This window comes from Apiospora hydei (genome assembly GCF_038363865.1).
Source record: "Apiospora hydei strain CBS 114990 chromosome Unknown utg000002l_segment0_segment0, whole genome shotgun sequence".
Taxonomy (NCBI): Eukaryota; Fungi; Ascomycota; class Sordariomycetes; order Amphisphaeriales; family Apiosporaceae; genus Apiospora; species Apiospora hydei.
Window position 1 is genome coordinate 4,659,111 of NW_027117361.1, and position 15,797 is coordinate 4,674,907.

At 53.0% G+C, this 15,797-nt stretch overlaps 6 protein-coding genes across 6 annotated transcripts; 1 reads left to right on the forward strand and 5 right to left on the reverse strand.

The window, feature by feature from the left end:
• Nucleotides 1–607: 607 nt before the first annotated feature.
• Nucleotides 608–3,556, reverse strand: PG997_001447 (SAGA complex subunit spt20; the record flags this gene model as incomplete). Its single annotated transcript, XM_066805762.1, has 1 exon — nt 608–3,556. One exon carries the CDS (start codon nt 3,554–3,556, stop codon nt 608–610), a length of 2,949 nt encoding a protein of 982 aa, XP_066675535.1.
• A 1,342-nt stretch (nt 3,557–4,898) lies between these two features.
• Nucleotides 4,899–6,302, reverse strand: PG997_001448 (uncharacterized protein; the record flags this gene model as incomplete). Its single annotated transcript, XM_066805763.1, has 3 exons — nt 4,899–5,307; nt 5,359–5,558; nt 5,616–6,302. The coding sequence occupies 3 exons, from the start codon at nt 6,300–6,302 to the stop codon at nt 4,899–4,901; spliced, it is 1,296 nt and encodes a 431-aa protein (XP_066675536.1).
• Nucleotides 6,303–7,058: 756 nt separating this feature from the next.
• PG997_001449 (uncharacterized protein) lies at nt 7,059–8,790 on the forward strand (the record flags this gene model as incomplete). The annotated part of the gene is made up of 4 exons (XM_066805764.1): nt 7,059–7,239; nt 7,301–7,342; nt 7,377–8,630; nt 8,690–8,790. 4 exons carry the CDS (start codon nt 7,059–7,061, stop codon nt 8,788–8,790), a joined length of 1,578 nt encoding a protein of 525 aa, XP_066675537.1.
• A 3,818-nt stretch (nt 8,791–12,608) lies between these two features.
• PG997_001450 (uncharacterized protein) lies at nt 12,609–13,472 on the reverse strand (the record flags this gene model as incomplete). Its single annotated transcript, XM_066805765.1, has 1 exon — nt 12,609–13,472. The coding sequence occupies one exon, from the start codon at nt 13,470–13,472 to the stop codon at nt 12,609–12,611; it is 864 nt and encodes a 287-aa protein (XP_066675538.1).
• Nucleotides 13,473–13,971: 499 nt separating this feature from the next.
• PG997_001451 (uncharacterized protein) lies at nt 13,972–14,688 on the reverse strand (the record flags this gene model as incomplete). The annotated part of the gene is made up of 1 exon (XM_066805766.1): nt 13,972–14,688. One exon carries the CDS (start codon nt 14,686–14,688, stop codon nt 13,972–13,974), a length of 717 nt encoding a protein of 238 aa, XP_066675539.1.
• A 397-nt stretch (nt 14,689–15,085) lies between these two features.
• Nucleotides 15,086–15,732, reverse strand: PG997_001452 (uncharacterized protein; the record flags this gene model as incomplete). The annotated part of the gene is made up of 3 exons (XM_066805767.1): nt 15,086–15,406; nt 15,495–15,553; nt 15,615–15,732. The coding sequence occupies 3 exons, from the start codon at nt 15,730–15,732 to the stop codon at nt 15,086–15,088; spliced, it is 498 nt and encodes a 165-aa protein (XP_066675540.1).
• Nucleotides 15,733–15,797: the final 65 nt, after the last annotated feature.

The following is a 15,797-nucleotide window of genomic DNA, read 5'->3' on the forward strand; positions in this document are numbered from 1 at the left end:
GTGTGTCTGGGATTCACTCCCATGGGAATCGCCAAGGGCCTGTCGTTACATCTATCAAAAGGGGGCGGAGAATGAGGGCACATTTCATGTCCATAGATCCTAGAGTCTCACGTTGATCTGTATGATGTTCGCACTCATCACCGTGTCCGAAGGAACGCCACTTGAGATATCACAACTCATTAGATATCTAGTTCTCGTCTTCGTCTGGCTTGAATACACCCGCGATATCGTATTCTACAGCCCTGCGCTTTGGGCTGAGGCCATTCGTCCTAACTCATCTCTCTCTCTTTCTCTTTCGCCTCCTCCGAGTGCCATGAAAACAATGCATTTTGTAAAACCCAGTGGTCAGTCGAGGAATCTCCGCCCTCCTGACGTGCATAACACCAACTGGAAAGGAGATAAACTAATAAAAAGGAACCTGGACTCCTCCCTGCAATAAGTTGGGGTATACGGGAAACGTGTCGTTTGCATCCATTCGCGCCAGATGCGTATGAGAAAATGATAAGAAAGCCGCCTTTCTTTCCGAGAATGTACAGTATGACACCGTTGTTGTAATGCCAAAAGGAAAACGATGCATCGTCTCTCTCTGCCCCCCCCTTTCCGATATCTACATTCCTTGCATCATGTTTCCGCCCATATTCTGCTGCTGCTGCTGCTGTTGCTGCATCATGTGTAGTTGCTGCTGGTTACGAAGCTGGGCTTGGGCCTGCAGGAACATCTCACGAGCCTTGACCGCGGCCTCTCTGCGCGCCTTTTGCACAAGCTCTTGAGGAATGTTCTGAGGATTGCCATATGTCTGGGCAAGAACCTGCAGGCTGTGCTGGAAGATCTGGCCCTGCTTTTGAAGCAGTTGCGGGGGCAGGTTTTGTTGCTGTTGCTGCTGCTGCTGTTGCGCTCGCATCAGCTGTTGCTGCTGTTGTTGCTGCATCTGGTGCATGGCGGCCATCTGTGGTGGACTCATGCCATTCGTACTAGCAAAGTTATTCATGTTGCCCATTTGTTGTTGGTTGTTCATGGAGTTTTGCATGTGCATCTGCTGCTGCTGCAGTTGTGCCACCCGCTGCTGGAAATTCTGCGTCAACTGTTGTTGAGCTTGCTGGGTCAGCATGCCGTTTTGCTGCAGGCTAACCAGTTGCTGCTGAAACGAGTTACGCTGCTGGTTGATCTGCGCCTGGAATTGCTGTTGTATTTGCTGCTGCATTTGCTGTTGGGGATTCTGGCCGTTCATCTGCATAGCAGCCATTTGCTGCCGGGCTGCGATCTGCTGTCGCTGTTGTTGGGCTGCAAGCTGAGCTGCCATGATGGAGCTTTGCATATGCTGCATGTTCTGGCCATTCATCATCATGTTCTGGCCCGGCTGGGAGTTCGAGGCCATCATGCCCGGAGGCGGACTGGCTTGGGTCATCCTGGGAGTGGCCATCGGACGGTTCATTGGTGTATTCGGCATTCTTGGTGTGCCGCCCGGATGACTCTGTTGGCTACCTCTGGCAGACATGCCTGCTGACATGGGAACGGACATTGGTCCATGATTCTGCACCACTGAAGATGGCCTTGGTGGACTGCCGCCCATCGCCGAATTGGTTTGCTGCATTGGTACGTTGCCGACCATGGGAGATGACATGTTCTGGGGCGTGCCTTGGCGGACAACCGGAGATGAAACTGGCGGCTGAGATACATTCTGGAACCGATGTTGCTGGAGACCGCCCGGCATGGGGCTTGGGGGAGGATGGCCATGCGATGCCTGTGATAGCTGGTGCTGCATAGCCGGAGGAGATTGCGCTGCCGCTGCCGCTGCTTGTGCCTGGGCTTGCTGCTGAGCTGCCGCTGCCGCTGCCGCTTGCTGCTGGGCCTGTTGCTGGGCCTGCTGGGCCTGGGCCTGGGCTTGTGCTTGTGCTCGTGCAGTCGCCTGCTCCTGTTGGATTCGGCGGGCCTCAGCCTGCTGCTGCTGCTGCTGCTGGCGGGCCTGTACCCGGGCAGCCTCTTGATCCCGTCTCGTCTTTTCGGCCTCTTGCTGGCGTTGCTGTTCCTGCTGCTGTTTGCGTTGCTCGTTGAGCTTGCGTTCCTGTTCGGCCTGGTGCAGCTTCTCTTGTTCCTTCTTTTCCGCATGAGCGCGTTTAATGTCCTCAATGACCTTGAAACGCTCGAAACGTGGCTCAAAGGTGGCACCGCCGGATTGTCCATTGCCATTTGCGCTTTCGCCACCGCCTTGGGATCCGCCAGCGGTAAACGACAGGCGTTCGTCTAGGGTCAACATATACTTCTCATGATCAGCAGCCAAAGCCTCGTCAGCGGCCCTCTCAGCCACTGTACGCTTTCTACCCTTAGGCAAGGGCTGTGGATCGGAATGCTTGTCGTCCGCCAAGTGCTCAAGGAGAGATATTGTCTCCTCCGCGTTCTTGGTAGGTTCCAAGAACAAAGGCCCTCCGGTTGCAAGCAGAATTTGACCCTCGGCCGCTTGGATACTGCTACCGTCCAACTCCATCTTCTCTCGTTTCTGCTTCTTGGAGGGTGGTGGCTTAGCAGCTGCCGTGGTAGGTGTTGGTGGCATAGCTGTTATAGGAGTCGGCGGAGGAACCATGCTACCATCGGCTTTGCTATCCGCGGGTGTCGAAGCTTTGATCATGAGATCCGTTTGCAGGCTGTGAGGCGTTGGGTGCAGTACGACTGTAATGATTTTTGACTTCTGGGGAACCTTGCCATTTTTCTGCCCATCAGGTAAAGCTGGTGCCGGCATGTTCTCCTTCTCGTTGGTGTTCGCGGCAGTGCCCTTCGTGTCTCCAGACGTTGCGGCGGCGCCATCATTGCCATTCGCTTCGTCTTTCGGGTAGGGAACATATGGCGAAGGCGTGATAAACGTGTTGTAGTTGTGGACGGAGAAGGGCGCAGTTTTGTTGGCTGTCGTTGTGGGTTGCGAATTACTCTCTTTAGCTTGCGCGGCCGACTTGTGGTCGTGTACTTGAACTATTAAGCATCCGTCGTAGAAGGGGACACCGGACTCGATAAAATAGGTCAGAAGATCATGAGGTAATGTCCGAGTACGGATGTGCTCCAAGAATACCCGCATGGGGGACTTGTACGGGAAGATGCCGTCTTGCTGATCGAAGCGAAAATGCGTGGGGTGTAAATGTACAATAAGTGAAGGCGGGCTTCCGGCAAACTTTGAAAGAATGTATTTATCTGTGATGACTGCGGGACGAGGCTCGACGTTCTGGAGTCCTGCGCTGTCCAGGGCCTGGCTAGCTGATCTGAGGCTGGGCTTCTTCTGGTTGTGGGTATTGGTATCGCGGCGCGGGCGATTCACATTCGGGCGGTTTGCCATGCTGCCATTGACGCCGTTGATAGCTACGGAGTGGGAGGCGGAGCTGGCGTGTGTGATTGGTTGCTGTTTGCCATTTACAGCAGCATTAGGGGGTTTCTTGGCTGACATGGAAGGGGATTGGGAGGGCGAAGATCGTGCTGATATGGCGCCATTTGTCTGTATGCCGGGTGGTCGCTTGATCTTGTTCGGGTTGTGTGTTGGTACAGGCGTGGGAGTGGCAGCCACGACCGGAGCCATGGCTGCGGCTCACTCTACGAATCTCGTAATAGAGATGCGCGTAGTTGGTTGCGCAAACGTCTGCCTGTCGCTGGAGCTGACAGGAGTTGGGTGGGAAGCGCGCCCGGTGGGCGGTATTCGGAGACGAGCCTGTCACCGTCTAGCGAGTCGAACCATCAACGCGCGAGGGAAGCTGGGTAGCCCAGGTGGATGATTAGGCGCGCGACGAGATTGCGGACGGGATTTCGCGTGATGAACAAGGCGAGGATCAAGATATATTTGATGGTGGGTCGCAAGTCGCGTAGCGAGTGACGTCGGTCGGATGTGGTGTGCGTGGTTGGGAAAAGGGAGCCGCGGCGGATTATTAAGTAATGTACAAGGAGCGCATGCCCAGCAATCTGCGACGAAGAAGAAGAAGGGACCCTGAGAAGTGTCGAGTTGTCGGATTCGCCCTTCTTGAGGATCTGTTGGCCGTCCTTTGTGTGGGGTTTGGGCTTTGTATCAATTGTGGGAGTTATTTACTCCGTAATCTTGACCTGAAGACGTTTCCGAAAGAGCCTCGTTTTCCAATAACGCACGGACCAGATTTGCGCCGACAGCTAGCAACATGACTACCTACGGTACAGCCGTCTGGTAACAGAAAAGGCTCAAAGCATCAATGTAGTAGGAATACATGGAGGCACCAACAACATGCCAAATAGTTTAATTGTACGCATTGCATCAACTCGCTGCGAAATACTCCATACGAGATTTACGTTAAATAAACGAGGAATCAACGTTTCCTTGGTTGGAATTCTTAACACTGAATAAACGTCGATTCTGGTTCCGGCGTATACGGGACCTCACGTTTTGGAACTGCAATTCAACAACTAATACTATCTGGCCTACTCTGCTACGGTAGATAGGCAGTCGAATCAACACATATCTATGCAGAGCTCAATCTACGAGCTGGTACTGAGGTTCAATCCCCACGAGATCCCCGCAATCGAATACTGGTACCCCAAGCTCCACGATAGAGGCAAGGATCAAATGCAAAGCTGATTCATGGCCGATGGGTTTCCACAGCATCACTATGCCTTTTCTCAGCTCCACCCATATTGACTCTCTGATCTTACTTGACCACCACCAAGAACACTACTTGGGCTCAGCAACGACAGCTCAGTAATTACGATTAGTAGACCACATAAATGCCCTGAGCAGGAATTGGTACGACATGAGCAGGATACCTGGAACAACAGGAGCAAAAAGCAGAAAAATGCAGTGGTATTGAGCTATATATAACACATCGCCAAATTCATACGCACAAAATAACATACCCTAAACCTGTCATGAGCTTCCAAATCGTCCTTTCTTCATAATAACCCTACTCTTTTCCCTGTACGCGGCGTTCCCAGTCGTCGCCGACCCGGACGCTGTCCACCACCACCACACCCCTGCCACGGCCGACACGTTCCTCTCGCTGCCACCAGTGGTCCGCCTTCTCATCGGGCTCCTCTACTCCGGACTCGCTGTCTGCCAAGCCACCGTGGCCGCCATTGGCTCCAACGATGAGGATTACATCGTGTCTCAGCCATGTCTGGAGCTGGGTGATATGGCCTCCGTTATCGCCGGATAACGACTCCTGAAGATAGACAATCTCAGGCTGCAAGTGTCGTAGAATATGGACGTGGCCATTGGACGAAGTAAAGGGCATAATCATGGAGTCCTTCTCGACTAGCGACAAGGCTTGCGAGTAGACAGCGTTGAACCCTCGGTCGGCGCTTGTTTTGAACCTTGGAGTGATGTTAGTAGGGCTTTTATGACTGAGAGGCGTGGTGACATACGAAGGGCTCTTTATTTCCTCCCCAGGAGTAGTAACCTGCTCATGGCCAATGTTTGAGAATGATGAGCTCAAAGAAGGCGGACGTGGGTTACTTGCGACTGTAGCTTCAAGGGCATTTTCCTTGAGGCCGGGCGCGTAGATCAGAACAAACAACTTGACCTTGGAAAAGTCGGTGTTGCGAGGTATGTGGGAAAGAACGGACTGTCGCGGAATGTTAGTCAAATGCTTCGTATTGGGGCGAGGGGGATGGCATCCTACAGCATGCTCGTGGAATCCGTCTTCGTCAAAATCGTCCATGTTTGTGTCGGCCGAAACCACCACAGCCACTGTTTTCCTTCGCTTGCTCGTCTCTCGGGGCGGGGCAGGGGACGGCGCTTGGGTTGGGGCCTGGGCCGGAGCCTGGACCGGGGCCTGAGGCGGATTGGGAGTGTCCCTTCGGGCTTCCGCTTCTTGTGACCAGGTCTCATGGTCTGCGTATGCGGTTCTGTCTTCTTCGCGTATGGCAGCCAGTGCACTCCCCATGGCAGCACCCACAGCGCCTGCGCCTGCAGCCAGCGTCTTCCCAGCGTTGGCGAGGAACTGCTGCGGACTGGGGGACCGGCGCAATGCGCCCGACATTCCCCATCCCGCGTTCAGATTGGCCTCTTCGCGTGCATCGGTGACGCCGTACGTGGTGCTCCCAGCGGCTCTGGCCGAGGAAGGATCTGCCGTTGTGCCATAGTTGGTCGGGCCCGAGGCGCCGTAGGCCGGATTGTCGCCGTAGTCGGCGTTTTCGTAGTCGAGGTCGGGGGCGGCTTGCTCCTCTTCCTCGTCGTCATTTGATCGTTGACTCCATGCCCAAACCGCGACGCCGGCTGTGGCGACGGCTACGGTCAGGACTAATGGAACCCAATGGCCCCAAGCGCCCCTCCGGCGGGATCGCGAGGACTCGTACGAGGATGACATATGGGTTCTTTTAGATAGCAGGTCTCATCGCAATCAATCAGTGCCTATGAAGGCTTCGTGCGAGGTCAAAGCACGCACGCGACTGGGCATAGACAAAACTGTCAAATGCATAAAGATGGTGTGCAACCGCGCCCGATGCCAAACTTCTAAAAAGGATGGGCTGGGGGCTGACGATTGGGCAAGGCTGGGCAGGCAATGACGATTCCAAGTTAGGATGAAATCCCCCCCAGGCCGGGGTGGCTGGAGCTCACCTTGCAGGCTTGCACTGCACGACTGGCCAGACTGGGCTAGGTTAACTGCAAAGGCTAAAGAGGAGGAGCTTGGGCTGCTTGGCCGTGAGCTGGCCGAGTGGCACGCTGGGCGGGCGCATCGGCCTGCCGGATCTAATTGGCCCAAGCCCTATGTATGGAGCCTTGAAGATCATGTGATCGCCCTATGACTGCTGAAGCAGTGGGTTTAACCTACTCTTTTTTGGTATGACTCTTTCATGATAACGAACCGATGAAGGCATTTCGTCGCTCAATACGTACCAACGTCGAGGCCAGAATCATTTCAGCTCTCGTACCGAATTGAATTGTTTGATTAGGTACTTGGTTCGCTCTCCGGGATCCCACCACCAAATTTCCCATCATACTGACAGGCAAATCCTGCTCCCCCGCATACCAACACTCGGGTCTCATCCGCAGTCGCTAAAAACCCCCACCAAAAATCGACTTGTTGCTTGTGCGAAGGGAATCGTGATAGACCACGACCAAGATGCCCCACGCGGTGTCCATGCCATCGCCGGGCATACAGGCTCTCATCCTGTGTGGGCCAGGATCTTCGTTTCCCACGTTCACATCGAACCCAGATGAGAACCCCAAGGCTTTGCTGCCCATCGCAAACCGGCCTATGGTCTGGTACCCGATAGATTTCTGCTATCGCACTGGAATCACGAGTAAGGCCGAGCCATGTCCCTGCTAAACTTGTCGTTGCGTTCAAGCTGACGACAATCGCAGACATCACCTTGATCTGTCCTCCATCTGCTTCAAATGCCATCAGTACGGCTTTGAAGACCAACCCCCTTCTTGACAGGCCTGCCGCACCCGCGACCGGACCTGCTCGCCCCTCAGGATCTCGACCAGAACACGGGCACTGCCGAGATACTTCGTCTGCCAGAGGTCAGGGAGATAGTCACCTCTGACTTTGTAGTGCTACCTTGTGATCTGGTGTGTGAACTTGGTGGGGACAAACTCCTCCAAGCATGGATGGTCAAGGCTGCTACTGGCTTGATGACCGACGAAGAGTCCCCTAGGGGTAGTGGCGGCCTGGGTGTGTGGTACGAGACTAAGACAGCCACATCGATCAAGGGCGAAGAGACGGATTTCATCGCAACCGCGCCCCTGGCACAATCTCTTGTGCCTTCAGCGAAAGACTCATTACTACCCCACCTCTCGAAACTGGCACTATCTATGCCAAAGGATTCGATGAAAGACGTGGTAGAGGAGAAGGGCAGCTTTCCGTTACGACATGGACTACTGCGCAAACATCCCAAACTCAGAGTGCTCACGACTCATCGGGATGCACACATCTACATCCTCCCACGGTGGACAATGGACTTCGTTTCAGCAAACCCGCGTCTTGAGAGCATAGGGGAGGATGTTATTGGATGGTGGGCGAAAGCCGGCTGGCAACCTGCGCTGGCCGAGAAGTTGGGGGTCAAGAAGATTTCGGAAGGACTGTGGTCAGAGGATCAAGGCCAGTCTGACGACCATGGCGATAGTGTGCCTCCTTCTCCCACGACACGCGAGCAATCGCCAGAAGCCTCACCCTCCCGACAATCTCATCACCGAAGGTCGCTGGTATCTTCCAAGCCGAAAGAGGACGTGCCTCCTCTGCTGGCTTACATCCACCCGTCTGCGCAGCCCGATGCGCCGCTCATCCGCCGGGTTGATAATGCAAAGTTGCTCTTAGCTGTCTCGCTGCAACTCGCAAAGCTGCTCTCTATTGAAGAAGTCGGCCTTGATGCGGCATCAGTCTACGCGCATGCCAAGAAGGTAGCCTACCCGGAAGGCGTGAAGCCGCGGACAACCATCACCAGACAAGATACACTTATAGCCGACAACGTGATGGTGGAGGAGAAGACTTCGATCAAGGAATGCGTAATAGGCGCAAACTGCCAGATTCGGGAAGGGGCCAAGCTGTTCCAGTGTCTTCTGATGGACGGAGTTACGGTTGGCAAGGGCTGCAAACTTACTCGGTGCATCTTGGGCAAGCGCAGTGACATTGGTGAAGGCTCCACATTGACCGACTGTGAGGTACAAGAAAACCTTCTGGTTGAGCCAAAGAGTAAGTACAGGCTTGTTCGACCCCCCCTCTTGCAAACCTCTCTAACTAATGTGCCACAGCCGAGGAGAAAGAAAACAAGCTGATGAGCAGCGATGGCTTGGAAGCGACGGAACAAGAGATGGAAGATTTTCTAGGCGATGAAGAGGTTGCAATTGCCTGATCCTTCATAGCCATTAGCGATCTGCCTATGACAAGAGGGCTGGAAAGCAAGCCGACGAATTCAATACAGCTACGCATGCCATGTCGCCCACATAGTCTCTCACGTAACGTCCGACTTCCAAGTCTTGACCTGATCTGCAGGATCGGCCAATCCACAGTGCTATTGAGGGCGTCCCAACTAGGCGTCGATGTGCCAACTAATGGGCGTTTCTAATGCCCGACGAGCTCGAGGATCCGAGGGTTTGGAACGGCTAAATCAACAATGCGACAATATTGATTGTGGATGGTCACATTAGTGAAATACTCTGGTCTCATTCGCGTTTACGACAAGCCCATGCTGCATTTGTCACTGCATTAGCGACATCCATCGATGCCGAATCAGACCGTAACTGCGTGGTCGCCTATTCGTCCTATCACCAAGGCGACACATTGGCTTTCTAAACCCTCAGTTACTGTCGTCGATGGCAGGCTGGTTGCGGTTGGCGCCCCAGCCATGCATGCCCCCGGTCGGCTTCTGTCACATATCTCCAATGATTACTTAGCCTGCATCTAACCCCAACTTGGACGGGGATGCGTATACACCTGGTACGCGCACGCCGTTACTTTGTATGCTCTCTGACCCGCATGCAGTTACACCCTCATGACCTGGTTAGGCCCAATCAGAACCCTGGCAGGCCCATGACCAGGTCTTCCACATGGTTGTCTTCAACTCTTACTTGTATTTTCCAAAGCTTAGGCGCGGTGAACAAGGGGTTTGGCTAGGCTAGCTAGGGTGACAGGGCGGTGGTTGGCGAGGAGAAGGGGCATACCTATCAATACACATGGCATGGCATGGCACTTGCGTGCATGAGAGAAGATGGAAGACGTAGACCAACCAAGAGCCAGCCACAAGAAGCCCGCGCACCCATGTCCAGTCATTTTCGTACGAGCTGGGAGACTGGGGGGGTGCCGTGTGTTATCTGGGTTTGGAGCAAGGCAAGCAAGCAGCAGGGGATCCGGCTGTCGGCACTCCTTTCTCTCTAGGTACATATCTACTACGTACGCAAGAATGGACAGTAAGTGAGCGAGAGCCGGAAGCCCATCTTGATCGGCAGCAGTGACGAGAAGAGGTTCTCTTTCCCCTCTTCCTTTTTTTCCCTTGGCAATCAAGCCTCGACTGGTCGGAAAACGTGCGTGGATGGTGATATGTACCTCTTGGTTTTTTGTTTGCCTGTTCTGTCTGTCAGTCGGGTTTGCTTCCCGCTGGGTGTCGGCCCGGGCTGCCACTATCTGTCATTGCCCATGAAATCTCGTGACAAGATGGCCATGCTGTAGCTAACCAGATGAAGTGTCCTTTCTTCATGCTGTTACTGGAGGGTCGCATCTTCACCGTTTGGTTTTGTTTGTTTGTTGTTCTCTCCCCTTTCTTTTGCCTTACCATCATGTGGCAGCCACACAGGACACAGACACACACCTTTCCCACGCGATTGCTAAGCATTAGGTAGTTAGTTAGATCTATCTAGCTGAGGCTGTCTTCCTTGTCGTCGCCACAAGGCTAGGCAATACCGAAGTTAATCTCGATCGGGCATATGTAGCGACGGCAAGCCGGATATCCTACTACCCCCCGTCTGTGGTTGGCTTGCACGAGGAGCCCTGCAGTCCTTCTCGTTTTCCGTATCTCTACTAGTGCATGGTAGACATCGGCGCCTTGTGGGCAAGCGGCTAATGACTACCTACCGGCCGTAAGGCAAAAGCGCTAGATGATCCCCTGCGCCTAAGTCATGTACAGATCTTTGTCCTTTGCTACTAGTTGCGTAACATGCTTTGTATGCATTGTGATGGGCAATAATGACTTGGATACGTCGACGATCTTAGCAATAGTCAAGTAGGCAGGCTCTGATAACATCAAGCATAGATGCTCGTATTCTTGATCCTCCATGCACGTTTTATGCAGAATTGATATTGTGTATAGGCCATTCAGCGTGCAAAGATGTGCTCTCGTTGGTGACGAGTCCCAGCATGGAAAACTTCGCCTCTTGATGGTGATGCCTCATTAAACACACAATGCATATATTCATACATGGATGCTGGGTCATGTCCAGGCGTATCTCTACTCCGTAAGCCAGTTTAGCCCCTGGAAATGCCGTTGGAACCACGTTGTTGCTTAGATGGAAATGAGGGAAGCCAGTAACGCCAAGGCTCTCTTTCGGAACTCTGCGTTGTACTGTGATTCTTGATTAGTGAACACAAGACCCAAAGATAGAGAGGCACCTGTCCGCCCCGTTTCAGCGAGGGGAGAAGCCCCAACGGTGCCGTACTGTCGGTGTCAATTTGTAGGTTCCTGCTACCTGAGCTCAAGGCGATCGCTTCTAAAGGTTCACATTGTATCATCGTTCAAGATAATGTGGAGTGTGATGTTGACTTTGGATCGAACAGGCACTGGGCGCTGCCCGAACTGGGCTTGTAGCTAATGTCAAACACCATCAAATATAACCGAAATGGGGTCACATACCGTTTCTTTTTAAAGATCCCAATAGCCATAGCCTTTCCAGAGTCAGACTGTTATTGGCCCCCAAACGAGACAAGCACAATCAAGCCTTTTTGCCATGTTATCTCTTGTTGTATACGTCACCCATAAGGAGAAGGCGTAGATTTCCTCAAGACGCCGGACTCGGTAATGATGACAGAAGATGGTGAACGGGTACGTATCTGTATTTTCAAATAATGATTTCTTGTTGCATAGGTTCGAGCACAGATCGGGCCACGAGCATGACGTGCGGTACGGGACAAGAAGGACGGCGACGTACCAGGGTCCTCCTATCTATTTTTATCCTGTTCCTCGTAAGGATAGATGTGAATAGGATCATCTAAGGGTAGTTCTTGAGGAATCATTTAGAATTGTTACTTAGCCAAATTTGCTCCAATACTTGCCCTGCCTTGTCTCTGCCTGCCGCTGGAGATACCGCCATCCGTTGAGACCAGACTAGACGAGGGGGCCCCTGGCCAAGGCAACCGGGGAGGACGTCCTGATGTCCTGATTTGGGAAGCCGGGGATCGTCAGTCCTGGAGTGCGAGGGTTCCAGAAAGGAAGGTGGTATATGTCATTATTTTTACACGTGAGAGTCTTCAGTCGATCCCACAGCCCGCGAAATGAACACCCACCCTCTGGATCGGGGTACTGAGTTCTGGCCGAGTCGAAAAACGGACACTCAGTGTGATGTACTGATGATGTTTATTGCAGGTTAGGACCATTTAGGTACTTTAGGTCACTGGAGTAGTGCTGTTGGTGGAGTTTGGTGCTGGGAATGTTAAGCTTCGGGGACCCCGCTGAAACTGAGGTTCGAAGAAAGTTCGACCCTGCATAGAATCGTTCCTTTTCCAGAGAAGCTAAAGTCGACGTCAGCTTGACTTCTGCAAAATTATGCCAGCAAAAATAAAAATAAATAAAAAAGCAAACGAAAGGAGTGCATCGTGAAGATGGTCTCTCTGCTATCCTGACATTAGGCCCTAGGATCTGCTGTGCAATCCTTCAGAATCGGGCGAATGGAACAGTCTGCCCATGGGATTGGCCACTCTGCCATGCCGTGCTACTCTACTACGGTGCTTCGCTGTATGCCGGGGGACTTCCCCTTCCCCTCCCATTCGGCCCGCTATTGCTATCGCCATCTTCGACTGCTTCACCGGCAAGTAGATACGTAGAGATATCTACATGAACCACAACTCCGCTCAATCTCCGGTGAACACCTAATTATTAAGTATGTAGCTGAACACCTGGTAACGATCATTGTGTCATCTCCCGGGGCACCAGACCAAGTTCCGAATATTGTGTATAGCAGTCACCTACTCCTCTGAATTTAGCCATTCCATCCAAAATGGTAGCGGACAGCATGCAAGATCGAAGATTATCTTCCCTATGATCCTGACCGAGGTGCCATCACAGTCTCTGAGGAAGTTAATCACATTCCAAGTGTCAAGGAACTCGAAGGGATGCGGTGGAAACTCGAAAGCGACCCCAATTGAAGGACTATAACGACCCTTAAGGCGATGTTCATCTCCCACCACCAGTTCAAACGTTTTTGCATATGGGAAGCGGTCCGGAATAGTTTCCTGTACGTCGTCTCCCGTGGAGAAAAACTCTCGTAGATCATCGTCTCTCATTTTCGGTTTCAAGCGATATGCTTCGTGAAACTCGTCAAGGTCGAACCGTAAATGCCGGACGTCCAAACAATCGGGCAGGTCGTGATGCGGCCGAGCCTGGCAACGCCGGGGCGTGGTATCGATGCCAATGACATCCCACCAAGACCAACGGAGGCCACCGCCTGAAATCGGATCGGCAGCCATGCTGTGGCACATCACGATATCGCGCTCGGGGTGCCAGGCCACGCCGAGCCCCGCCGTCTCCGGGATGAGACCGGGCGATTCCAAAAAGGCCTTGCGAGCTTCGTGGCAGACGTCGTGGACCGGTGGAAATTTGGGGACCACGTTAAGTTTGTTCTCATCGCTTTCATACCAGTATGTGCATTCCCCTCCGTTGTGCAAAATTTGGGTCGCGCGGTCGTCCTTTGCCAACTTGCCTCCGCCCTTTTGGAAGCCTCGGATATGCACGACGTGTGGCTCTTCCACCACGTACTCCCAGATCTGGCGGCGGATCTCGGGCGGGAACTTGGAAAACTGGTGGAACTCGGTGCATTGGCTATCTGCCATTTTGCTGCGTTGGAGAATAATAATCGATAGGTTGCTTGGTTATTGGTTGTTACAACAAATGAATGAGGGCGCTGGGGAATAATCAAGTATCTTTCCTTTGCATAGGCTTTTATTTTATGCGGAGTAATTCACATGGTCATCTCCGAAACCCAGACAAGACATAAACGCGGTGGCCTCAGTTCGACGTGAGCCCGGAGAATGCCAAACCTTTTGCCTAGAAATAGAAATTAAACTCAACAGTTCCCTGGAACTATGAAGGCCTGCTGGCATTGGTTTATCCCCAATATATTCTGCTCAAGTTCGACGGCGCCCATACATATGATCCTGTGGAGTAATGTCACCATCGTCACCAGGAAATATAAGCACCCTCATTTTAACCACCATATGTTTGATACCGCCAATGGGCCACAATTACAAGAAGCCCATGGATCAGTGATAACAACGTTCTCTCCTCATGGTTGTCATTCGTGGAGTAGGGTGACGTTTCAGAATCAATTCATTACCAATCACGACCATTGAAAGTCTCCTTCTTGATGCGACAGACCATCTTCCCTACAATCTTCAGCGAGAACTCCTGGTATTCACTGTCTCTGAGCCCCATGAGAATATCCCAGGCCCTAATAAAATTGACAGGACCGCACGGGAAGCTCATAGTAACCTCAAACGACCGAGGTTCCCCGCTGCTTGACTGGAACTCTTCGCCGGCCACCAGCTCGACCGTTTTGGCATTGGGGAACCGTTGCAATATCTCCCCTTGCATCTCGCTCCAATCTCTGTACATGTGCCGGCCGTCGTTTGCCGCTCCTATCGGGAAGATATCGTGGAATTGGCTTAGGCTGAACTGGAGGTTCTGGACATCATTGCGGCCCAGTAGCCCCGGAGGCCAGCTGGTATAATATGACGAGTACCTGATATCATCCCACCAGGACCAGTCGTAGTTGAGGTCACTATCCCACCGGTCTTCGATGTTGTGGCACTTCAAAGCGTCCCGCTCAGGGTGCCACGCGACCCCCAGTCCCGTCGTGTCCGGCACAAAGTCAGAAGACTCAAGAAACGCCCGGCGTGACTCGTGGCAAACGTCGTGTACTGGCGGGAACCTTGGGTAAACAGAAAGTGCCATGCCTTTACCATGGGTCTTCCACAGTTTCTTGCTATGGTCATAGAAGCCGCGTGTCTCGACTGCATGGGGCTGCTCCACCACCCATTCCCAGATCATGCAGCGTATCTCGGGGGCCGCCGAGGGAACGACTGGAACTCGGTGCACTGAGAGCCTTCCATTTGACGTGATGTAATATAGGTATTTGAAGAAACATGGGTCGGTATTTATATATGGCCCAGCTACCGTTTGTGAGAAGTTGCATCTCATATTCAAAGTTGGCTTAAAGCCATCTCCGATAAGCCAGAAGCAACCTTCCTTAGACCCATCAGTTGGATGGCAGGACCAGCTCCGATGTCACTTAACTTGTTACGAACCAGGAAATGCCAAACTCTCACATGTTGGCTTGCCTCTGCGGTCTAGAAAGCCATGGATATTGGCTAGTAATGAAGATTATTGCACATATCATGAAACAAGGAATGCCTTTAAGCATCCCAAACTCATTACCCCCTAAGCATTATTTTTTTGGCACCTTAACCCACCCCTCCTTCTCATTCTCCGTCTTACTCCGCCGCGACCACTCCGGCGCCACATCGATCCCGTCCTCCTCCTCCTTGTCGTCCTCCTCCTTCGTCTTGTGCACCGTCGTCGGCTTGTGCTCCGCGGGGCTGTACACCGTGTACAGCAGCAGCGGCGTGGGCCCCGTGTTGATGGACTGGTGCTGCGTGCCCGCGGGCACGATGACGAGGTCGCCGCCTTTCACTTCTTGCTCCTTGCCGGCGATCTGGGCGAGGCCGGTGCCGGAGGTGAAGGTGAGGATCTGGTCTACGGAATGGACCTGGGTGAAGCACCGCTTGTGTTAGATATGGCTTTCTGGATGTCGATGCATACTAGGACCGCGCCAAGACAGGGAAGGTGGACCTTACCTCATCGCCAATTTCGCCGCCCACGGGCACGGTCATGAGCACCAACTGGCTGTACAGTCCTACAGAGGCGTCATATCAGTACAAATGTCGTCGGTCATCTCCTTTCGAGCCTCCTCGTACCTGTCCATAATACCCTGCGAAACTCTCCAGATTTGGACGGAAGAGCTGTGAGCATGTCAGGGAAGTACTGCATCTCATTCTTCGGGCGGTCGCTCGAGGGTGTCGCGAAGGAAGACATCTTGGTTGTGTTGAAAGCGCGAACACTGTTTATTGGGGTTGAGATGCGCGTTGCTACTGATGAGG